At 46.9% G+C, this 25,878-nt stretch overlaps 1 protein-coding gene across 1 annotated transcript in view; it reads left to right on the top strand.

The window, feature by feature from the left end:
- The first annotated feature begins 4,698 nt into the window (after nucleotides 1-4,698).
- LOC115127811 (voltage-dependent P/Q-type calcium channel subunit alpha-1A-like) overlaps nucleotides 4,699-25,878 on the top strand; it is a 116,296-nt gene continuing 95,116 nt past the window's right edge. Inside the window, exons 1-7 of the mRNA XM_065000685.1 lie at nucleotides 4,699-4,856; nucleotides 9,288-9,379; nucleotides 9,569-9,721; nucleotides 13,463-13,602; nucleotides 16,846-16,949; nucleotides 20,531-20,646; nucleotides 20,796-20,834. Of these exons, the coding sequence (XP_064856757.1) occupies nucleotides 4,699-4,856; nucleotides 9,288-9,379; nucleotides 9,569-9,721; nucleotides 13,463-13,602; nucleotides 16,846-16,949; nucleotides 20,531-20,646; nucleotides 20,796-20,834 (802 nt within the window). The remainder of the gene's footprint in view (nucleotides 4,857-9,287; nucleotides 9,380-9,568; nucleotides 9,722-13,462; nucleotides 13,603-16,845; nucleotides 16,950-20,530; nucleotides 20,647-20,795; nucleotides 20,835-25,878) is intronic.

Genomic DNA, 25,878 nt, shown 5'->3' with positions numbered 1-25,878 from the left:
TGCCTGTTGAGGACTTGTGAGGCTTCTGTTTCTCAAACTAGACACTCTAATGTACTTGTACTAATGTCTCTAATGTACTTGTCCTCTTGCTCAGTTGTGCACCGGGGCTTCCCACACCTCTTTCTATTGTGGTTAGGGCCAGTTTGCTCTGTTCTGTGAAGGGAGTAGTACACAGCGTTGTACGAGATCTTCAGTTTCTTGGCAATTTATCGCATGGAATAGCCTTCCTTTCTCAGAAAAATAATAGACTGACGAGTTTCAGAAGAAAGGTCTTTGTTTCTGGCCATTGAACCCACGAATGCTGATGCTCCAGATACTCAACTAGTCTAAAGAAGGACAGTTAAAACTATAATCAGAACAACAGTTTTCAGCTGTGCTAACATAATTGCAAAATGGTTTTCTAATGATCAATTAGCCTTTTAAAATGATAAACTTGGATTAGCTAACACAACGTGCCATTGGAAAACAGGAGTGATGGTTGCTGATAATGGGTCTCTGTACAACTATGAAGATATTCCATTTAAAAAATCTGCCGTTTCCAGCTACAATAGTCATTTACAACATTAACAATGTCTACACTGTATTTCTGATCAATTTGATGTTATTTTAATAGACAAAAAATGTGATTTTCTTTCAAAAACAAAGACATTTCTAAGTGGCCCCAAGCCTTTGAATGGTAGTGTACATAGGCAGTATGTAAGTCATGGAGCTGTCTAATGTAGTCGTTTACAGTAGCTAGTGTCCTCTACTGCTGCAACGTGGTCAGATGGTAACACCTAAAGGCTATATAAGGACTTCATAACATATTCATAACCAACACATAACACATTGGTAAGCAGTGCGTATGCATTTAGCTAGTGCTCTGTCCTCTTCTGCAACTAGGTCAGATGGTAACATTTCATTTGAACTGTACCTACACTACATGACCAACGGTATGTGGACACCACCATCGAACATCTCATTCCAAAATCATGGGCATTAGTATGGAGTTGGTGCCTCCTTTGCCGCTATAACAGCCTCCACTCTTTTGGGAAGGCTTTCCACTAGATGTTGGAACATTGCTGCAGGAACTTGCTTCCATTCAGCCACAAGAGCATTAGTGAGGTCAGGTACTGATGTTGGGCGATTAGGCCTGGCTCGCAGTCGGTGTTACAATTCATCCCAAAGGTGTTCGATGTGGTTGAGGTCAGGGCTCTGTCCAGGCCAATCAAGTTCTTCCACACTAATCTCGACAAACAATTTCTGTATGGACCTCGCTTTGTGCACAGGGGCATTGTCAGGCTGAAACAGTGAAGGGCCTTCCCATTCATAACCCATACATAGCACATTCATGGCCCATACATAGCACATTCATAACCCATACATAACATGTTAATGGAAAATGTATAACCCATACATAACACATTCATGGCCCATACATAGCACATTCATAACCCATACATAACATGTTAATGGAAAATGTATAACCCATACATAACACATTCATGGCACATACATAGCACATTTATAACCCATACATAGCACATTCATAACCCATACATAACACATTCATAACCCATACATAACACATTCATAACCCATACATAGCACATTCATAACCCATACATAACCCATACATAACACATTTATAACCCATCATAACACATTCATAACCCATACATAACACATTCATAACCCATACATAGCACATTCATAACCCATACATAACACATTCATAACCCATCATAACACATTCATAACCCATACATAGCACATTCATAACCCATACATTGCACATTCATAACCCATCATAACACATTCATAACCCATACATTGCACATTCATAACCCATACATAACACATTCATAACCCATACATTGCACATTCATAACCCATACATAGCACATTCATAACACATACATAGCACATTCATAACACATACATAGCACATTCATAACACATTTATAACCTATTTACAGTAGCCAGTGTCCTGTCCTCTGCTGCAACTGGGTCAGAGCTAAGAAAAGAAAGTGTATGTTTGTCCCCTCTCCATTTAAAACATCCCCAATGTGATTTTAATGATGCTTAGCAGCAGCAACATTTCAACTGATAACACAGTTGGACTTCAGAGATACCAACAGGAAGGAATGGAGGTCGTCTGGAAAGCTGAAATGTACTGTATGGGAGAGAGAGAGATAAACAAAGTCTGCATGTACAGTATTTGAGAAAGGATATGTGAAGGAGAGAGGGGGATAGCGAAAGGAGGAGAAGGAGAGGAGAAAAAGAGAGAGAGGAAGACGGAAGGATAGAGAGATAGATAGGAAGAGAGGCAGAGAAGAGAGAGCTGGCAGAGAGAGAGAGGTAGGGAGGGAGAGCGACAGAGCGCGAGGGAGGAGAGAGAGAAGGAGAAAGCTGGCAGAGAGAGGCTGGAAGGAAGAGAGAGAGACAGAGAGAGAGGGAGGAGAGAGAGAAGTGGTACCCGTGTGAATATTGTCCCGCTGCCATCACTTCCATTATCATTATAAGCCTGCAGTCATTTAGAGGCCTGACTCTCTGCTAAACACTAGGACACTGTACCTACCCTATAGGACAAACACACACACACACACAACACACGTAGACACACACACCACACATACACACAAACACCAAACACACACACACACACACACACAACGCATGTAGACACACACACACACACACAACACACGTAGACACACACACCACACATACACACAAACACCAAACACACACACACCACACACACACACACACACACACAACGCATGTAGACACACACACACACACACACACAACACACGTAGACACACACACCACACATACACACAAACACCAAACACACACACACACATTCACATACAGGATGAAGTGTGTGCGCACACACACACAGGATAGAGCATGCACACCTACACACACACACACAAACACACTCATTGAGTAGCTAATGTCCTTGCGAATGCCAGATCACACGCTGGTCCCCACAGAGAAACAGGTGGAGGATCAGCTAGCCAGGGAGAGGGGGAGAGAGGCATGAGGGAGGGATGGAAAGAAGGATGGAGTGTAGAGGAGAGAGAGGGAATGTGAGGGCAGGAGAGAGAAAAGGCCAAAGGATGGAGTGGGGACAAGGTGACAAGAAAGGAGAGAGGGACAGCTGGTCACAGATGAGAGAGAGAGAGAGAGAGAGAGAGAGAGAGAGAGAGATGAATGAGTTGGACATAACCAGGAGGAAGCATTCATCCCTCCTTTTACTGCTCTCTCCTTCATCCTCCCTTCGCCTGACTGGTCAGGAGGATTGGCACACTGGAGGAGGCAAGGAAGCAAGGGAGAGATAAAAAGAGGGAAAGGAGAGAGGAAGAGAGAATGAGTGAGTGAGTGAGTGAGTGGGCAGGTGGAGGAAGGATGTAGAGATACTGTGGTGAGCGGGGGATGGACAAGGGAAGGAAGGATGGGAGGAGGGAGAGAGGAAGGTAGGGAGAGCGTGACTGGACTGGATGGTTAGAGGGGGTGACTGGACTGGATGGCTAGAGGGGAGGAGGTGACTGGACTGGATGTCTATAGGGGAGGAGAGAGGAGGTGACTGGACTGGATGGCTATAGGGGAGGAGAGAGGAGGTGACTGGACTGGATGGCTATAGGGGAGGAGGTGGGGGTGACTGGAGAGAGAGAGAGAGACAGAGAGACAGAGAGAGAGAGAGAGAAGAACAATGTAGGACGAGATGTTCAGAGAAGGAGAGAGGAGAGGACAGAGACAGTGGAAAGGGAATAGAGAGGGAGAGAGATGTTGAGAGTATAGCAATAGAGTGTTTGTGATAAACTAGGTGGGAAGGTGATGTAGCCATTATCATCCCTCTCCCCCTTCAGCTGAGCAAGTAGACTCTTCCAATAATGGAAAGTGATTGGGGCGTACCATGTCCACTGTGAAAAGCGGGGTTGACCGGTGTCATAAAGGGAAGGTTGATGTGCCATAGCCACATAGAGGGTGGCTTATTGTTGCAGGTTGTAAGAAAAATAGCAATGTGGATTTGAACAGTATATTTTTAGATGGTTTTAACTGTTCACTATTTGACTTAATTTCAGATTTTCAGATTTTGTTGGTGTGTGTGTGTGTGTGTGTGTGTGTGTGTGTGTGTGTGTGTGTGTGTGTGAGGGGCTATAGGGCTCAGTTGGAAACATTGAGTGGACAGGAGCTCACACTGAGCTAACACATGGCACTCCCACATGGTTTTCAGATACACACATTCAGACACACTCATGCTATACACACCATATGCGTACATTCTTTCACACACACACACACACACACACACACACACACACACACACACACACACACACACACACATACACACACACACACAGGAATGTATAAGAAGAAAGACACAGAGTATATCTGACCCATATTCCTTTGCTCCTGTATGTTAATATGATGTATACACCACACATACCCACACACTACTGTACATCACATACTAGATAAGACTGTGTGTTTGTGTGTCTGTGTTTGAAAGCATGTACGTTTATGGTGTGTGTAGCGTATGTGTGTGTGTGTGTGTGTGTGTGTGTGTGTGTGTGTGTGTGTGTGTGTGTGTATTTGCTCAGTGTGTGGCAGTGCAGAGAACCCACACCTGAAAAAGAGTCAAACAATCGCTAGGAAACCCTATACCCGCCTTGTTGCCACGGCAATGCCGAGATTCCATCAATGAATGAGGGCTCCGTTGCCACGGCAACGGTTATGAATGAGAGCAGTTCGGTAACCGGGGATACTTCCCGAAAAAAGAGGAATCGTCGGTTGCCATGGCGATTCGGGGAACGGGGAGAGACCTCCACCATCTTCCTCATCATCATCTTCTTCATGATGTTTGTCTTAGTTGAGGCGTTGGGTTGTGAACATACAGTAGTCTGTATCTGTCTGTGTGAGTACACACTGTGATGTACACTGTTACAACCACATTGGTTGGAGAACGTTCACGCTGACAAGCTTCGAGCAGGGAGTTGATTTTCTCTTCTTTTCTGGCCCTTTCTCTCTCTCTCTGTCTCTTACTGTAATATATAGACATACCTTTCATACACAGGACTGTGTATGTACACTGACTTTACCAAACATTAAGAACACCTTCCTAACATTGAGTTGCACCCTCAGAACAGCCTCAATTCGTCGGGGCATGGACTCTACAAGGTGTTGAAAGTGTTCCACAGGGATGCTGGCCCATCTTGACTCCAATGCTTCCCACAGTTGTGTCAAGTTGACTGGATGTTCTCTGGGTGGTGGAACATTCTTGATACACACGGAAAACCCAGCAGTTTTGCAGTCCTTGACACAAATTAGTGTGCCTGACACCTACTACCATACCCCGTTCAAAGGCACTTCAATATTTTGTCTTGCCCATTCACCCTCTGAATGGCTCACATACACAATCCATGTCTCAATTGTCTGAAGGCTTAAAAGTCCTTCTATAACCTGTCTCCTCCCCTTCATCTACACTGATTGAAGTGTATTTAACAAGTGACATCAATAAGGGATCATAGCTTTCACCTGGATTCACCTGGTCAGTCTGTCATGTAATGAGCATGTTTAGTATACTCAGTGTGCAACCACATTGGTTTCAGTACATTCACGCTGACACACTGCAAAATCTAGCAGGCAGTTGACAGTCTCTTCTTTTCTGGCCTCCCTCTCCTTCTCTGTTTTACTGAAGACATACCGTTCCAACACAGTGGAGGCTGCTGAGGGGAGGACGGCTCATAATAATGGCTATGTCTGTGTGGTTGTGTGTGTGTGTGTGTGTGTGTGTGTGTGTGTGTGTGTGTGTGTGTGTGTGTGTGTGTGTGTGTGTGTCTGCAGGTTGATAGACAGGTGTTCCCCAGTAGAGTGGCCCTGTCAGCACTCTCCACACACCTCTCCTCCGTGTGAATCCCTCGCCACTCCACCATACCTCCCTGTTCTCCCTCCCTCCATCTCACCCAGTCACACAGACACCATCGCCTCTCTCACATTCTCTCTCTTCCTCACACACACCGTCCCTCTCTCTCTCTTTCCCTCCATCTCTCTCCTTTCTCTAGACCTCTTTCTCTGTCTCTCTCTCTCTCTAGGGTATCTCTGTAGGATTATATAGCAGCTTGTCTCTCTCTGGTCACACAGAGCAGTAACACTGCTTTTCAATCTCTATCTCTGATGGGCATCGTCCCTATTTTACCTCCATCTTCCTCCTCTTCCATCTCTCCTTTAGATTCTGTCTCTCTCCTCCTCTAGCACCTCAGAGCTCCTTTCCTTTCTGATGGGCATCGTCCCTATTTTACCTCCCTCCTACCTCACTCCTTTCCTTTCCCTCCTTTCCTTTTCTCTTCCTCCTCTTTCTATTCCTCTCCTTCCCCAAAGTGGCTCCTCCCCCTTCCACATGTCATCCTTTCTGTAGCTTCCTATTTTCTCTATTCTTCACTTTCACTCTCACTCACCCATCCCTCCATTCTCCTCTTCCATCTCTCTCACCCCTCCATTGCTGCCCTGGTTTCATTCAGTGTGGTCCCTACTGGACACAGTGGTTGCCCCCTCTAGTGGTGGATGCGTGTATATGCAGTCAGGTACTGCAGTTGCCACAGGACAGGGTTTACCAAGTCCGTTTTAGTTTTTGCCCTTAGTGTCTGTCTTTACAGAATATAGAACAGTTGTGTAAATATACAATGTTTGAGACTATTGAGACATTTTGGAGAGACGTGTGTGGAAGGAAGGAAGGAAGGAAGGAAGGAAGGAAGGAAGGAAGGAAGGAAGGAAGGAAGGAAGGAAGGAAGGAAGGAAGGAAGGAAGGAAGGAAGGAAGGAAGGAAGGAGAGAGAGGGAGAGAGAGAGAGAGAGAGAGAGAGCGAATGAGGTAAATAAGTGGAGAATGAGTCATTCAACACCAGCCAACTCCATCCGTCCCTCCCTTCAACCCTATATATATCCCTCTATCCATTCATCCATCTCTCAATCCCATGATTGGTCCTCTCCTTGGGGGGAATAGTTTAGTTTAGTTTAGTTTCCGCCTCTCTTCAGCAGGCCTGTTAAAACCCTATTGAGTGAATGACTGGTCTGGCACGCACACGGACGGACACGTACACACACACACACACACACACACACACACACACACACACACACACACACACACACACAGAGAGAATGACTGTTCTGGCCAGATATATTATACCTGTTAATGAATGGGGCTCTTAGTGAAATGAGTCTGGAGCAGAAAGGGAGGAAGAGGAAGAGGAGAGGGGCCAAAACCTGACCTCGTGTTTTTTAAAGAGCGTTTGGGAGGAACTGTCTCAGACCGACCACTTTCTGTCTGTCTGTTGCGTCAGTTGTTATAATATAACTCTCTTACGCTGAGTGAATTATAGAAGCTGCATATCCCAAACCCCACCTCTCTCCTTCTCTGTTTTCTTCCTCTCTCTCTCTGTGATTCCCCATCACACACGTTACCCTCCATCACACACGTTACCCTCCATCACACACATTACCCTCCATCACACACGTTACCCTCCATCACACACGTTACCCTCCATCACACACGTTACCCTCCATCACACACATTACCCTCCATCACACACATTACCCTCCATCACACACGTTACCCTCCATCACACACGTTACCCTCCATCACACACGTTACCCTCCATCACACACGTTACCCTCCATCACACACGTTACCCTCCATCACACACGTTACCCATGTCTTGTGTGTGATGGAGAACCTGCACTAACCAGCATCAAGTCCTCCTGGTCTGATCCATCACACACGTTGACTCCATCAGAGAGATTACCCTCCAGGGAGAGAGGGTTACCCATGTCTTGTGTGTGATGGAGAACCTGCACTAACCAGCATCAAGTCCTCCTGGTCTGATGTACAGAGAGGCTGACTGTCAGAGAGATGGAACCGAGGGAGAGAGGGAGAGGAAGAGGGAGAGGGAGAGAGGGAGAGGGAGAGGGGGGGAGGGAATGAATGAAATAGTGATAAATGAGATGACTAGTTGATCACTTCACACCGACCCAGGCAGCCTCTAAAAGAGAGGTCGTATAGACCAGTCACAGTGACCATGGTGGTGTGACACTACACACATGACTCATGTGGATCACGTTACTATGGAGATGTGTGTGAGATCATGTCAGGTCCGTACTATCCGGAATCCTTGGGATGTCCCTACCCCATTTGGTAAAGGGTACGGTTGGGGTTAGGTAAGGGTTGTGGATATGGTTAGGGTAAGGTTTAAGGTCAGGGTTTAGGGTAGGGACATCCCAAGGATCCCAGACAGCACTGACCAATCATGTCATGCGTGTGTTCCTGTACTTTTTATGACTTTTTATACCGCAAATACTGTTTGTTTTCTGCTGAAATGGAACGCTTGTTAATTACACTCACTGTTTCTACTGTCTCCACGGTTTCTACTGTCTCCACGGTTTCTACTGTTTCTACTGTCTCCACTGTTCCTACTGTTTCTACTGTCTCCACGGTTTCTACTGTTTTCCACTGTTTCTACTGTTTCTACTGTTTTCCACTGTTTCTACTGTCTTCACTGTTTCTACTGTTTTCTACTGTTTCTTCTGTTTCTTCTGTTTCTACTGTCCCCACGGTTTCCACTGTTTCTACTGTTTCTACTGTCTCCACTGTTTCTACTGTTTTCCATTGTTTCTACTGTTTCTACTGTTTTCCATTGTTTCAACTGTCTCCACGGTTTCTACTGTTTTTACACTGTCTCCACTGTTTCTACTGTTTTCCATTGTTTCTACTGTCTCCACGGTTTCTACTGTTTTCTACTGTTTCTACTGTTTCTACTGTTTTCCACTGTTTCTACTGTCTCCACAGTTTCTACTGTTTTCCACTGTTTCTACTGTTTCTACTGTCTCCACGGTTTCTACTGTTTCTACTGTCTCTACTGTTCCTACTGTTTCTACTGTCTCTACTGTTTCCACTGTCTCCACTATTTATATTGTTTTCCACTGTTTCTACTGTCTCCACTGTTTTTACTGTTTCTACTGTTTCCACCGTTTCTACTGTTTCTACTGTCTCACTGTTTCCACTGTTGCTACTGTTTCCACTGTTTCTACTGTTTCCACTGTTTCTACTGTCTCCACTGTTTCCACTGTTGCTACTGTTTCCACTGTTTCTACTGTTTCCACTGTTTCTACTGTTTCTATTGTTTCTACTGTGTCCACTGTTTCTACTGTTTCTACTGTTTCTACTGTGTCCACTGTTTCTTCTCCTTTTCTAATTCTCTCTCTTTCTCTTTCTTTTCCTCTTCCCTCTCTCCTTAGTATCTTGTCGGCGGTTGGCTCCGAATTTGACCTGCGGACACTGAGAGCAGTCAGGGTTCTGCGACCACTTAAGTTGGTGTCAGGGATTCCCAGTAAGTATGGGGACCCCTATGGACATCACTCACTCTGTCTCCTCTCTTTTCTCTGCTCTCTCTTGCTTTCTCTCTGTCCATCCCCTCCCACTCTCTCTCAATCCTCTCCTCTCTCTCTCTCTCTTCCTCCCCCTCTCCCCCCTCTCTCTTTCTATATTCATCTCTGACCATCTGCACTGTGTCCTCCAGGCCTGCAGGTGGTACTCAAGTCCATCATGAAGGCTATGATCCCCCTGCTGCAGATCGGACTGCTTCTCTTTGTGGCCATTCTGATGTTCGCCATCATCGGCCTTGAGTTCTATATGGGAAAGTTCCACACCACCTGTTTCGACATCGCCACTGGTAATGTCCATAGGCCTTGTCTTTAATCAACTACTAGTGACCAAGCACCTACTCCTAGACCCCGAAGACTGGTCTTTAATCAACTACTAGCGACCAAGCACCTACTCCTAGACCCCGAAGACTGGTCTTTAATCAACTACTAGCGACCAAGCACCTACTCCTAGACCCCGAAGACTGGTCTTTAATCAACTACTAGTGACCATGCACCTACTCCTAGACCCCGAAGACTGGTCTTTAATCAACTACTAGTGACCATGCACCTACTCCTAGACCCCGAAGACTGGTCTTTAATCAACTACTAGTGACCATGCACCTACTCCTAGACCCCGAAGACTGGTCTTTAATCAACTACTAGTGACCATGCACCTACTCCTAGACCCCGAAGACTGGTCTTTAATCAACTACTAGCGACCATGCACCTACCCCTAGACCCCCAAGACTTGTCTTTAATCAACTACTAGCGACCTACCTACTGTAGCACCTACCCTAGACCCCCAAGTCATGTATTAAATTAACTCCTAGTGACCGAGCACCTACTCCTAGACCCTCATGTCCTGTCTTAAATAAACTTATAATGACCTAACACCTACCCTTAGATCCAAATAAAGTCATTGCACTGACTCCTAGACCAACAGGCCCAGTCCCAACTCAACCCCTAGACACTTCCCTAGACCCACAGGCCAAGTCCCAACTCATCCCCTAGACCCACAGGCCCAGTCCCAACTCAACCCCTAGACCCACAGGCCCAGTGCCAACTCAACCCCTAGACACTTCCCTGGACCAACAGGCCCAGTCCCAACTCAACCCCTAGACACTTCCCTGGACCAACAGGCCCAGTCCCAACTCAACCCCTAGACCTAGACCCAAAGGGCCCAGTCCCAACTCAACCACTAGACCCACAGGCCCAGTCCCAACTCAACCCCTAGACCCACAGGCCCAGTCCCAACTCAACCCCTAGACCCAAAAGGCCCAGTCCCAACTCAACCCCTAGACCCAAAGGGTCCAGCCCCAACTCATCCCCTAGACCCAAAGGGCCCAGTCCCAACTCAACCCCTAGACCCAAAGGGCCCAGTCCCAACTCATCCCCTACCCCTAGACACTTTCCTAGACCCACAGGCCCAGTCCCAACTCAACCCCTACCCCTAGACACTTCCCTAGGCCCACAGGCACAGTCGTAACTCAACCCCTAGACCCACAGGCCCAGTCCCAACTCAACCCCTAGACCCAAAGGGCCCAGTCCCAACTCATCCCCTAGACCCAAAGGGCCCAGTCCCAACTCAACCCCTAGACCCAAAGGGCCCAGTCCCAACTCAACCCCTACCCCCAGACACTTCCCTAGACCCAAAGGGCCCAGTCCCAACTCAACCCCTAGACCCAAAGGCCCAGTCCCAACTCAACCCCTAGACCCACAGGCCCAGTCCCAACTCAACCCCTAGACCTAGACCCAAAGGGCCCAGTCCCAACTCAACCCCTAGCCCCAGACACTTCCCTAGGCCCAAAGGGCCCAGTCCCAACTCAACCCCTAGACCCAAAGGGCCCAGTCCCAACTCAACCCCTAGACCTAGACCCAAAGGGCCCAGTCCCAACTCAACCCCTAGACCCAAAGGGCCCAGTCCCAACTCAACACCTAGACCCAAAGGGCCCAGTCCCAACTCAACACCTAGACCCAAAGGGCCCAGTCCCAACTCAACCCCTAGACCCAAAGGGCCCAGTCCCAACTCAACCCCTAGACCCAAAGGGCTCAGTCCCAACTCAACCCCTAGACCCAAAGGGCCCAGTCCCAACTCAACCCCTAGACCTAGACCCAAAGGGCCCAGTCCCAACTCAACCCCTAGACCCAAAGGGCCCAGTCCCAACTCAACCCCTAGACCCAAAGGGCCCAGTCCCAACTCAACCCCTAGACCTAGACCCAAAGGGCCCAGTCCCAACTCAACCCCTAGACCCAAAGGGTCCAGACCCAACTCAACACCTAGACCCAAAGGGCCCAGTCCCAACTCAACCCCTAGACCCAAAGGGCCCATTCCCAACTCAACCCCTAGACCCAAAGGGTCCAGACCCAACTCAACACCTAGACCCAAAGGGCCCAGTCCCAACTCAACCCCTAGACCCAAAGGGCCCAGTCCCAACTCAACACCTAGACCCAAAGGGCCCAGTCCCAACTCAACCCCTAGACCCAAAGGGTCCAGACCCAACTCAACCCTAGACCCAAAGGGCCCAGTCCCAACTCAACCCCTAGACCCAAAGGGCCCAGTCCCAACTCAACACCTAGACCCAAAGGGCCCAGTCCCAACTCAACCCCTAGACCCAAAGGGTCCAGACCCAACTCAACACCTAGACCCAAAGGGCCCAGTCCCAACTCAACCCCTAGACCCAAAGGGTCCAGACCCAACTCAACACCTAGACCCAAAGGGCCCCGTCCCAACTCAACCCCTAGACCTAGACCCAAAGGGCCCAGTCCCAACTCAACCCCTAGACCCAAAGGGCCCAGTCCCATCTCAACCCCTAGACCTAGACCCAAAGGGCCCAGTCCCAACTCAACCCCTAGACCCAAAGGGTCCAGACCCAACTCAACACCTAGACCCAAAGGGCCCAGTCCCAACTCAACCCCTAGACCCAAAGGGCCCAGTCCCAACTCAACCCCTAGACCCAAAGGGCCCAGTCCCAACTCAACCCCTAGACCCAAAGGGCCCAGTCCCAACTCAACCCCTAGACCCAAAGGGCCCAGTCCCAACTCATCCCCTAGACCTAGACCCAAAGGGCCCAGTCCCAACTCAACCCCTAGACCCAAAGGGTCCAGACCCAACTCAACACCTAGACCCAAAGGGCCCAGTCCCAACTCAACCCCTAGACCCAAAGGGCCCATTCCCAACTCAACCCCTAGACCCAAAGGGTCCAGACCCAACTCAACACCTAGACCCAAAGGGCCCAGTCCCAACTCAACCCCTAGACCCAAAGGGCCCAGTCCCAACTCAACACCTAGACCCAAAGGGCCCAGTCCCAACTCAACCCCTAGACCCAAAGGGTCCAGACCCAACTCAACACCTAGACCCAAAGGGCCCAGTTCCAACTCAACCCCTAGACCCAAAGGGTCCAGACCCAACTCAACACCTAGACCCAAAGGGCCCAGTCCCAACTCAACCCCTAGACCCAAAGGGTCCAGACCCAACTCAACACCTAGACCCAAAGGGTCCAGACCCAACTCAACACCTAGACCCAAAGGGTCCAGACCCAACTCAACCCCTAGACCCAAAGGGTCCAGACCCAACTCAACCCCTAGACCCAAAGGGCCCAGTCCCAACTCAACCCCTAGACCCAAAGGGTCCAGACCCAACTCAACCCCTAGACCCAAAGGGCCCAGTCCCAACTCAACCCCTAGACCCAAAGGGCCCAGTCCCAACTCAACCCCTAGACCCAAAGGGTCCAGACCCAACTCAACCCCTAGACCCAAAGGGTCCAGACCCAACTCAACCCCTAGACCCAAAGGGTCCAGACCCAACTCAACCCCTAGACCCAAAGGGCCCAGTCCCAACTCAACCCCTAGCCCCAGACAGTAGAAGGAAGACATTGAGACACAGCCCATCTCGTATCCCTTAAATTATTTTACTGGACCACCACTTCACTGTTTTCTTATGCTGATTTCAACTCTAATCAATCTCATCTCTCTCTCCCTCACTTTTTCCCCTACTCTCTCGCTCCCCTTCTTCTCTCTCCCCCTCCCCTCTCTTTCCCTCTCCTCTATAGATGAGATTTATGATGAGTTGCCATGCGGTACAGAGTTACCGTCCAGATTGTGTCCTAATGGGACCACGTGTAAAGGCTATTGGCTGGGGCCCAACTATGGGATCACCCAATTCGACAACATTCTCTTTGCTGTCCTCACTGTATTCCAATGTATCACCATGGAGGGTTGGACCGATATGTTATACTATGTGAGTATACAGGGCTGTGTGTGGGGTGGAAGTGTGTGTGTGGGGAGATGGACTGTGTGTGTGTGCATGTTTGGGCGGTTGAAGTGTGTGTGTGGGGAGATGGACTGTGTGTGTGTGTGTTTGGGGGGGTTGAAGTGTGTGTGTATGTGTGGGGAGATGGACTGTGTTTGTGGGGTTGAAGTGTGTGTGTGTGTGGGGAGATGGACTGTGTGTGTGTGCGTGTTTGGGGGGGTTGAATTGTGTGTGTGGGGGGGGGGGGGTTGAAGTGTGTGTGTGTTCACTGTCCTTCCAGTATATCACCATGGAGGACATGTTATGCTATGTGCTGTAAGGGAATTCATTGTAAATACTAATCCTTGTATAAATGTACAGCACAGGGAACACTATGGTCTGCTAATGTAATACCGATTTCCACACAATGTATTATTCATTGGCAACACATCTAGACAATGTATAATTTACAGTCCACATCATATTCTATTCCATTCCTTCCAAATGTTTGGGAAAACACACGCTAGTGTGATGTAAGAAGTATGGAAATGGGCAGGACTGGTATTTGTGGAATGGAACCATTTTTAGATGCAAGTTTAATACATTTTTCAGCTCTGTCTGTCTGTCTGTCTGTCTGTCTGACTGTCTGTCTGTCTGTCTGTCTGTCTGTCTGTCTGTCTGTCTGTCTGTCTGTCTGTCTGTCTGTCTGTCTGTCTGTCTGTCTGTCTGTCTGTCTGTCTGTCTGTCTGTCTGTCTGTCTGTCTGTCTGTCTGTTGGCTGTCTGACTGTCTGTCTGTCTGTCTGTCTGTCTGTCTGTTCGACTAACGTCTGTCTGTCTGTCTGTCTGTCTGTCTGTCTGTCTGTCTCACTGTCTGTCTGTCTGTCTGTCTGTCTGACTAACGTCTGTCTGTCTGTCTGTCTGTCTGTCTGTCTGTGAGTATGACTGTCTGTCTGTCTGTCTGTCTGTCTGTCTGTCTGTCTGATGACTGTCTGTCTGTGCATGTCTGTCTGACTAACGTCCTGTCTGTCTGTCGGACTGTCTGTCTGTCTGTCTGTCTGACTAACGTCCTGTCTGTCTGTCTGACTGTCTGTCTGTCTGTCTGTCTGACTAACGTCCTGTCTGTCTGTCTGACTGTCTGTCTGTCTGTCTGTCTGTCTGACTAACGTCCTGTCTGTCTGTCTGACTGTCTGTCTGACTAACGTCCTGTCTGTCTGTCTGTCTGTCTGTCTGACTAACGTCCTGTCTGTCTGTCTGACGTCCTGTCTGTCTGACTAACGTCCTGTCTGTCTGTCTGTCTGTCTGTCTGACTAACGTCCTGTCTGTCTGTCTGACTAACGTCCTGTCTGTCTGTCTCTGTCTGTCTGTCTGTCTGACTAACGCCCTGTGTCCTGACTGTCTGTCTGTCTGTCTGACTAACGTCCTGTCTGTCTGTCTGTCTGTCTACTAACGTCCTGTCTGTCTGTCTGACTGTCTGTCTGTCTGTCTGTCTGGGAACTGTCTGTCTGTCTGTCTGTCTGTCTGTCTTCACACTGACTGTCTGTCTGTCTGTATCTGTCTGTCTGACTGTCTGTCTGTCTGTCTGTCTAGACAATGTCTGTCTGTCTGTCATATGTCTATTCTGACTAATCCTGTCTGTCTGTCTGACCAAATGTCTGTCTGACTAACTCCTGTCTGTCTGTGATGTCTGTCTGTCTGTCTGACTAACGTCCTGTCTGTCTGTGACTGTCTGTCTGTGTCTGAACCAGAGTAATGATGTCTAGATCAAGTTCTGTCTGTCTTCAGCTCTGTCTGTCTGTCTGTCTGTCTGTCTGACTAACGTCCTGTCTGTCTGTCTGACTGTCTGTCTGTCTGTCTGTCTGACTAACGTCCTGTCTGTCTGTCTGACTGTCTGTCTGTCTGTCTGACTAACGTCCTGTCTGTCTGTCTGACTGTCTGTCTGTCTGTCTGTCTGACTAACGTCCTGTCTGTCTGTCTGTCTGTCTGTCTGTCTGTTTGTCTGTCTGTCTGTCTGATTAACCTGTCTGTCTATCTGACTAAGCTCCTGTCTGTATGTCTGTCTGTCTGACTAACTTCCTGTCTGTCTATCTGTCTGTCTCACCAGAGTAATGATGTCTGTCTGTCTCACCAGAGTAATGATGTATGTCTGTCTCACCAGAGTAATGATGTCTGTCTGTCTCACCAGAGTAATAATGTCTGTCTGTCTCACCAGAGTAATGATGTCTGTCTGTCTCACCAGAGTAATAATGTCTGTCTGTCTCACCAGAGTAATGATGTCTGTCTGTCTGTCTGTCTGACTAACGTCCTGTCTGTCTGTCTGACTGTCTGTCTGTCTGTCTGACTAACGTCCTGTCTGTCTGTCTGACTGTCTGTCTGTCTGTCTGTCTGACTAACGTCCTGTCTGTCTGTCTGACTGTCTGTCTGTCTGTCTGACTAACGTCCTGTCTGTCTGTTTGTCTGTCTGTCTGTCTGATTAACCTGTCTGTCTATCTGACTAAGCTCCTGTCTGTATGTCTGTCTGTCTGACTAACTTCCTGTCTGTCTATCTGTCTGTCTCACCAGAGTAATGATGTCTGTCTGTCTCACCAGAGTAATGATGTCTGTCTGTCTCACCAGAGTAATGATGTCTGTCTGTCTCACCAGAGTAATAATGTCTGTCTGTCTCACCAGAGTAATGATGTCTGTCTGTCTCTCCAGAGTAATAATGTCTGTCTGTCTCACCAGAGTAATGATGTCTGTCTGTCTCTCCAGAGTAATGATGTCTGTCTGTCTCTCCAGAGTAATGCTGTCTGTCTCACCAGAGTAATGATCTCTGTCTGTCTCACCAGAGTAATGATGTCTGTCTGTCTCACCAGAGTAATGATGTCTGTCTGTCTCACCAGAGTAATAATGCCTGTCTGTCTCTCCAGAGTAATGGTGTCTGTCTGTCTCACCAGAGTAATGATGTCTGTCTGTCTCACCAGAGTAATAATGTCTGTCTGTCTCACCAGAGTAATGATGTCTGTCTGTCTCTCCAGAGTAATGATGTCTGTCTGTCTCTCCAGAGTAATGATGTCTGTCTGTCTCACCAGAGTAATGATGTCTGTCTGTCTCTCCAGAGTAATGATGTCTGTCTGTCTCACCAGAGTAATGATGTCTGTCTGTCTCTCCAGAGTAATGATGTCTGTCTGTCTCACCAGAGTAATGATGTCTGTCTGTCTCACCAGAGTAATAATGTAGAGGGAAGTGCCTGGAACTGGATGTACTACATCCCCCTCATCATCATCGGGTCCTTCTTCATGTTAAATCTGGTGCTGGGCGTCCTCTCAGGGTACGTACATACGCACACCTGTGTGTGTGTGTGTGTGTGTGTGTGTGTGTGTGTGTGTGTGTGTGTGTGTGTGTGTGTGTGTGTGTGTGCATGTTTAACTAATCCATTCACAACTTTCCTTCCTCAATACTCCCTCCTCCACCCCTCTCTAAACACAGTCTCTCAGGTCCTAGATTGACGGTTTTCTAGTTATCCTATGAGTCTTTAAGAGTTATCCCAATAGTCTTTAAGAGTCTTTAAGAGTTATCCTAAGAGTCTTTAAGAGTTATCCTAAGAGTCTTTAAGAGTTATCCCAATAGTCTTTAAGAGTTATCCTAAGAGTCTTTTAAGAGTTATCCTAAGAGTATTTTAAGAGTTATCCTATGAGTCTTTTAAGAGTTATCCTAAGAGTCTTTAAGAGTTATCCCAATAGTCTTTAAGAGTTATCCTACGAGTCTTTTAAGAGTTATCCTAAGAGTCTTTTAAGAGTTATCCTAAGAGTCTTTAAGAGTTATCCCAATAGTCTTTAAGAGTTATCCTATGAGTCTTTTAAGAGTTATCCTATGAGTCTTTAAGAGTTATCTTAAGAGTCTTTAAGAGTTATCCCAAGAGTCTTTTAAGAGTTATCCTATGAGTCTTTAAGAGTTATCCTAAGAGTCTTTTAAGAGTTATCCTAAGAGTCTTTAAGAGTTATCCCAATAGTCTTTAAGAGTTATCCCAATAGTCTTTAAGAGTTATCCTGAGAGTCTTTTAAGAGTTATCCTAGGAGTCTTTAAGAGTTATCCTAGGAGTCTTTAAGAGTTATCCTAAGAGTATTTAAGAGTTATCCTAAGAGTCTTTAAGAGTTATCCCAATAGACTTTAAGAGTTATCCTGAGAGTCTTTAAAAGTTATCCTAAGAGTCTTTAAGAGTTATCCTAAGAGTCTTTAAGAGTTATCCCAATAGTCTTTAAGAGTTATCCTAAGAGTCTTTAAGAGTTATCCTAAGAGTCTTTAAGAGTTATCCTAAGAGTCTTTAAGAGTTATCCTAAGAGTCCGCCAGTTTAAGCTGTAAGGCCAAAAATAATTGTGTATTTTGTTGATATTTCAAGGGGTCTTACAATTGAAAATCAAATAGCTAAATGATCCTTGGTATGACCTTCTTAAAACAATTCCATATAGCTTAGTAGAACCCACTACACGGCTTAGACAGGGCTTAGAATATATTTAAGAAGTCTTTAAGAGTTATCCCAATAGTCTTTAAGAATTATCCTGAGAGTCTTTAAGAGTTATTCTGAGATTCTTTAAGAATTATCCAGAGAGTCTTTAAGAATTATCCCAATAGTCTTTAAGAGTTGTCCCAATAGTCTTTAAGAGTTATCATGAGAGTCTTTAAGAGTTATCCCAATAGTCTTTAAGAGTTATCCTGAGATTCTTTAAGAAATATCCCAATAGTCTTTAAGAATTATCCAGAGATTCTTTAAGAAATGTCCCAATAGTCTTTAAGAGTTATCCTGAGATTCTTTAAGAGTTATCCTGAGATTCTTTAAGAATTATCCTGAGATTCTTTAAGAATTATCCTGAGATTCTTTAAGAAATGTCCCAATAGTCTTTAAGAGTTATCCTGAAAGTCTTTAAGAGTTATCCTGAGAGTCTTTAAGAAATGTCCCAATAGTCTTTAAAAATGATCCTGAGATTCTTTAAGAGTTATCCTGAGAGTCTTTAAGAAATGTCCTAACTCTGTAACAGAGAAGTATTAAACCGTTATACTACATCTATAACAGTGTGAAACACTTATCCTGACAGATATCCTAAGTGTATAGAATGGTCTTTAACACATATAAACACGACTTCACAACTCCTAGATTGACGTTTTTCAAAGAGTGATCCTAAGAGTATTTTAACACTAATCCTAAATCTGTAACATCAACCCTATTCAGCTGAGCTCAGGGCGATGTTATTCAATTATTCCATTATGATGACGTGATTATCAGGCGTTTCTTCGAGAGGAGTCTGTGTGTTGGTTAACCTGCTCATCTGACAGGCATTTTCAACGGAGCTCACCCCTCAATCCCCTCACACTGACTGAACTCTGCTAATCTGGGTTCGCCCCAAATCCACTGACGCACAGCGGACGGGAAGACACACACACAGTAGAGACACACACACACAGTAGAGACACACACACACACAGTAGAGACACACACACACAGTAGAGACACACACACACAGTAGAGACACGCACACACAGTAGAGACACACACACACAGTAGAGACACACACACAGAGTAGAGACACACACACACAGTACAGACACACACACACAGTAGAGAGACACACACACAGTAGAGACACACACACACAGTAGAGACACACACACACACACAGTAGAGACACACACACACAGTAGAGACACACACACACACAGTAGAGACACACACACTGTAGAGACACACACACACACACTGTAGAGACACACACACTGTAGAGACACACACACAGTAGAGACACACACACACAGTAGAGACACACACACACACAGTAGAGACACACACACACAGTAGAGACACACACACACAGTAGAGACACACACACACTGTAGACACACACACACACAGTAGAGACACACACACACAGTAGAGACACACACACAAACAGTAGAGACACACACACACAGTAGAGACACACACACACACAGTAGAGACACACACACACAGTAGAGACACGCACACACAGTAGAGACACACACACACAGTACAGACACACACAGTACAGACACACACAGTAGATACACACACACACACACAGTAGAGACACACACACACAGTAGAGACACACACACACAGTAGAGACACACACACACTGTAGAGACACACACACTGTAGAGACACACACACACACAGTAGAGACACACACACACAGTAGAGACACACACACACACACACAGTAGAGAGACACACACACAGTAGAGACAGACACACACAGTAGAGATACACACACACTGTAGAGACACACACACACAGTAGAGACACACACACACACACAGTAGAGACACACACACACAGTAGAGACACACACACACAGTAGAGACACACACACACAGTAGAGACACGCACACACAGTAGAGACACGCACACACAGTAGAGATACACACACACACACAGTAGAGACACACACACACACAGTAGAGACACACACATACACACAGTAGAGACACACACATACACACAGTAGAGACACACACACACAGTAGAGACACACACACACACAGTAGAGACACACACACACAGTAGAGACACACACACATGCTTTTATTGCGCCCGTGCGCCAGAGAGTCTGGGGAGAGTGTGGTAATCCATGGATGCCAATTTATCGAACTCTTCAGAAAAGGGGAGCGCATGTGACTAGAGATTTAGACAGAGTATTTTGCCTGCTGTGTGTGTGTGTGTGTGTGTGTGTGTGTGTGTGTGTGTGTGTGTGTGTGTGTGTGTGTGTGTGTGCGTGCGTGCGTGCGTGCGTGCGTGCGCACGCACATGGATATGTGTGAGTGTGTGACCCTAGTGTGTGTACTAGATATAGTGTGTTACCAGTAAGTGATTGTGAGTGTGTGCACAACCCCTACAGAGAGTTTGCCAAAGAGAGAGAGCGAGTAGAGAACCGTGCAGAGTTCCTCAAATTGAGACGCCAGCAGCAAATAGAGAGAGAGCTAAACGGATATCTAGAATGGATCTGTAAAGCAGGTAAGTAAAAACACACACACACACACTCACTTCCTTTACACAAGCACAAACTGTAACTCTGTTCTTAAAGCTATTGCTCTTTAACTCTTTACAAACTGACAACTGACATGATGTGTTGTTGTTGACCATGTGTTATTGTGTTTCTACAGAGGAGGTACTTCTGAATGAGGATGGTACCATTTTTACCGGTAAAGTACTTCAGTCTACTTCAGTCAGAGTGGGGGGTGGGGGGAAGAGTGGGGGGAAAGAGAAGAGAGAAATGAGTCAAAGACAGAAAGTGTATGAGAGAATCATGATGGTTGAGAGAGAGACAGAAAGTGTATGAGAGAATCATGTTGGTTGAGAGAGAGACAGAAAGTGTATGAGAGAATCATGTTGGTTGAGAGAGAGACAGAAAGTGTATGAGAGAGTCATGTTGGTTGAGAGAGAGACAGAAAGTGTATGAGAGAATCATGTTGGTTGAGAGAGAGACAGAAAGTGTATGAGAGAATCATGTTGGTTGAGAGAGAGACAGAAAGTGTATGAGAGAGTCATGTTGGTTGAGAGACAGACAGAAAGTGTATGAGAGAATCATGTTGGTTGAGAGAGAGAGACAGAAAGTGTATGAGAGAATCATGTTGGTTGAGAGACAGACAGAAAGTGTATGAGAGAATCATGTTGGTTGAGAGAGAGACAGAAAGTGTATGAGAGAATCATGTTGGTTGAGAGAGAGACAGAAAGTGTATGAGAGAATCATGTTGGTTGAGAGAGAGACAGAAAGTGTATGAGAGAATCATGTTGGTTGAGAGAGAGACAGAAAGTGTATGAGAGAGTCATGTTGGTTGAGAGAGAGACAGAAAGTGTATGAGAGAGTCATGTTGGTTGAGAGACAGACAGAAAGTGTATGAGAGAATCATGTTGGTTGAGAGAGAGAGACAGAAAGTGTATGAGAGAATCATGTTGGTTGAGAGAGAGACAGAAAGTGTATGAGAGAATCATGTTGGTTGAGAGAGAGACAGAAAGTGTATGAGAGAATCATGTTGGTTGAGAGAGAGACAGAAAGTGTATGAGAGAATCATGTTGGTTGAGAGAGAGACAGAAAGTGTATGAGAGAATCATGTTGGTTGAGAGAGAGACAGAAAGTGTATGAGAGAATCATGTTGGTTGAGAGACAAACAGAAAGTGTATGAGAGAATCATGTTGGTTGAGAGACAGACAGAAAGTGTATGAGAGAATCATGTTGGTTGAGAGAGAGACAGAAAGTGTATGAGAGAATCATGTTGGTTGAGAGAGAGACAGAAAGTGTATGAGAGAATCATGTTGGTTGAGAGAGAGACAGAAAGTGTATGAGAGAATCATGTTGGTTGAGAGACAAACAGAAAGTGTATGAGAGAATCATGTTGGTTGAGAGAGAGACAGAAAGTGTATGAGAGAATCATGTTGGTTGAGAGACAAACAGAAAGTGTATGAGAGAATCATGTTGGTTGAGAGACAGACAGAAAGTGTATGAGAGAATCATGTTGGTTGAGAGACAGACAGAAAGTGTATGAGAGAATCATGTTGGTTGAGAGAAAGAACCATTTGTGAAAGAAGCTAGATTTCCATCCAACTGGCGATAGATTTTCTTATCCCCCCGCCCCCCCACCCCCGGTGCTTTTTCCCTCCAGAGATGTTTCTGTCACATCAACTTGTTGCATATTAAAGGCTGTACGTGATGATGTAGTCCACATACAAATATTTTTGCGGTTAAATTCCCATTTACTGTATAAAAACTACAAGTTAAATGGGTTTCCATCGCATTTCCAACTGTACGGATGGTTTTCTCACAAAACAATGTGTGTTATATAGTGAGTGTGTCCACTCTGTGTATTGTCAAATGCACCAAATACAACAGGTGTAGGTAGACCTTACTGTGAGATGTTCACTTACAAGCCCTTAACAATGCAGTTGAAGAAATAGAGTTAATCAAATATTTACTAAATAAACTAAAGTTAAAAAAATAGAGTCAAATCAAAAAGTAACACAGGGGGTTCTGGTACCGAGTCAACGTGCGGGGGTACAGGTTAGTCCAGGTCATTTGTAATGTAACACAGGGGGTTCTGGTACCGAGTCAACGTGCGGGGGTACAGGTTAGTCCAGGTCATTTGTAAAGTAACACAGGGGCTTCCGGTACAGAGTCAACGTGCGGGGGTACAGGTTAGTCCAGGTCATTTGTAAAGTAACACAGGGGCTTCTGGTACCGAGTCAACGTGCGGGGGTACAGGTTAGTCCAGGTCATTTGTAATGTAACACAGGGGGTTCTGGTACCGAGTCAACGTGCGGGGGTACAGGTTAGTCCAGGTCATTTGTAAAGTAACACAGGGGCTTCCGGTACAGAGTCAACGTGTGGGGTACAGGTTAGTCCAGGTCATTTGTAAAGTAACACAGGGGGTTCTGGTACCGAGTCAACGTGCGGGGGTACAGGTTAGTCCAGGTCATTTGTAAAGTAACACAGGGGGTTCTGGTACCGAGTCAACGTGCGGGGTACAGGTTAGTCCAGGTCATTTGTAAAGTAACACAGGGGTTCTGGTACCGAGTCAACGTGCGGGGTACAGGTTAGTCCAGGTCATTTGTAAAGTAACACAGGGGCTTCCGGTACCGAGTCAACGTCTTGGGGTACAGGTTAGTCCAGGTCATTTGTAAAGTAACACAGGGGCTTCTGGTACCGAGTCAACGTGCGGGGTACAGGTTAGTCCAGGTCATTTGTAATGTAACACAGGGGTTCTGGTACCGAGTCAACGTGCGGGGTACAGGTTAGTCCAGGTCATTTGTAAAGTAACACAGGGGCTTCTGGTACCGAGTCAACGTGCGGGGGTACAGGTTAGTCCAGGTCATTTGTAAAGTAACACAGGGGCTTCTGGTACAGAGTCAACGTGCGGGGGTACAGGTTAGTCCAGGTCATTTGTAATGTAACACAGGGGGTTCTGGTACCGAGTCAACGTGCGGGGTACAGGTTAGTCCAGGTCATTTGTAAAGTAACACAGGGGGTTCTGGTACCGAGTCAACGTGCGGGGGTACAGGTTAGTCCAGGTCATTTGTAATGTAACACAGGGGGTTCTGTTACCGAGTCAACGTGCGGGGGTACAGGTTAGTCCAGGTCATTTGTAAAGTAACACAGGGGGTTCTGGTACCGAGTCAACGTGCGGGGTACAGGTTAGTCCAGGTCATTTGTAATGTAACACAGGGGGTTCTGGTACCGAGTCAACGTGCGGGGGTACAGGTTAGTCCAGGTCATTTGTAAAGTAACACAGGGGCTTCCGGTACCGAGTCAACGTGCGGGGGTACAGGTTAGTCCAGGTCATTTGTAAAGTAACACAGGGGCTTCCGGTACCGAGTCAACGTGCGGGGGTACAGGTTAGTCCAGGTCATTTGTAAAGTTACACAGGGGGTTCCGGTACCGAGTCAACGTGCGGGGTACAGGTTAGTCCAGGTCATTTGTAAAGTAACACAGGGGCTTCCGGTACCGACTCAACGTGCGGGGGTACAGGTTAGTCCAGGTCATTTGTAAAGTAACACAGGGGCTTCCGGTACCGAGTCAACGTGCGGGGGTACAGGTTAGTCCAGGTCATTTGTAAAGTAACACAGGGGCTTCCGGTACAGAGTCAACGTGCGGGGTACAGGTTAGTCCAGGTCATTTGTAAAGTAACACAGGGGCTTCCGGTACCGAGTCAACGTGCGGGGGTACAGGTTAGTCCAGGTCATTTGTAAAGTAACACAGGGGCTTCCGGTACAGAGTCAACGTGCGGGGTACAGGTTAGTCCAGGTCATTTGTAAAGTAACACAGGGGCTTCCGGTACCGAGTCAACGTGCGGGGGTACAGGTTAGTCCAGGTCATTTGTAAAGTAACACAGGGGGTTCTGTTACCGAGTCAACGTGCGGGGTACAGGTTAGTCCAGGTCATTTGTAAAGTAACACAGGGGGTTCTGGTACCGAGTCAACGTGCGGGGTACAGGTTAGTCCAGGTCATTTGTAAAGTAACACAGGGGGTTCTGGTACCGAGTCAACGTGCGGGGGTACAGGTTAGTCCAGGTCATTTGTAAAGTAACACAGGGGCTTCCGGTACCGAGTCAACGTGCGGGGGTACAGGTTAGTCCAGGTCATTTGTAAAGTAACACAGGGGCTTCCGGTACCGAGTCAACGTGCGGGGGTACAGGTTAGTCCAGGTCATTTGTAAAGTAACACAGGGGCTTCCGGTACCGAGTCAACGTGCGGGGGTACAGGTTAGTCCAGGTCATTTGTAAAGTAACACAGGGGCTTCCGGTACCGAGTCAACGTGCGGGGGTACAGGTTAGTCCAGGTCATTTGTAAAGTAACACAGGGGCTTCCGGTACCGAGTCAACGTGCGGGGGTACAGGTTACATTTACATTTACATTTAAGTCATTTAGCAGACGCTCTTATCCAGAGCGAGGTTAGTCCAGGTCATTTGTAAAGTTACACAGGGGGTTCCGGTACCGAGTCAACGTGCGGGTGTACAGGCTAGTCCAGGTCATTTGTAAAGTAACACAGGGGCTTCTGGTACCGAGTCAACGTGCGGGGGTACAGGTTAGTCCAGGTCATTTGTAAAGTAACACAGGGGGTTCCGGTACCGAGTCAACGTGCGGGGGTACAGGTTAGTCCAGGTCATTTGTAAAGTAACACAGGGGCTTCCGGTACAGAGTCAACGTGCGGGGTACAGGTTAGTCCAGGTCATTTGTAAAGTAACACAGGGGCTTCCGGTACCGAGTCAACGTGCGGGGGTACAGGTTAGTCCAGGTCATTTGTAAAGTAACACAGGGGCTTCCGGTACAGAGTCAACGGGGTACAGGTTAGTCCAGGTCATTTGTAAAGTAACACAGGGGCTTCCGGTACCGAGTCAACGTGCGGGGGTACAGGTTAGTCCAGGTCATTTGTAAAGTAACACAGGGGGTTCTGGTACCGAGTCAACGTGCGGGGTACAGGTTAGTCCAGGTCATTTGTAAAGTAACACAGGGGGTTCTGGTACCGAGTCAACGTGCGGGGGTACAGGTTAGTCCAGGTCATTTGTAAAGTAACACAGGGGCTTCGGTACCGAGTCAACGTGCGGGGGTACAGGTTAGTCCAGGTCATTTGTAAAGTAACACAGGGGCTTCCGGTACCGAGTCAACGTGCGGGGTACAGGTTAGTCCAGGTCATTTGTAAAGTAACACAGGGGCTTCGGTACCGAGTCAACGTGCGGGGTACAGGTTAGTCCAGGT

This window comes from Oncorhynchus nerka, linkage group LG15 (assembly GCF_034236695.1).
Source record: "Oncorhynchus nerka isolate Pitt River linkage group LG15, Oner_Uvic_2.0, whole genome shotgun sequence".
NCBI lineage: Eukaryota > Metazoa > Chordata > Actinopteri > Salmoniformes > Salmonidae > Oncorhynchus > Oncorhynchus nerka.
The sequence above is the reverse complement of the archived record's forward strand: the minus strand, read 5'-3'. Positions and strand labels throughout refer to the sequence as shown.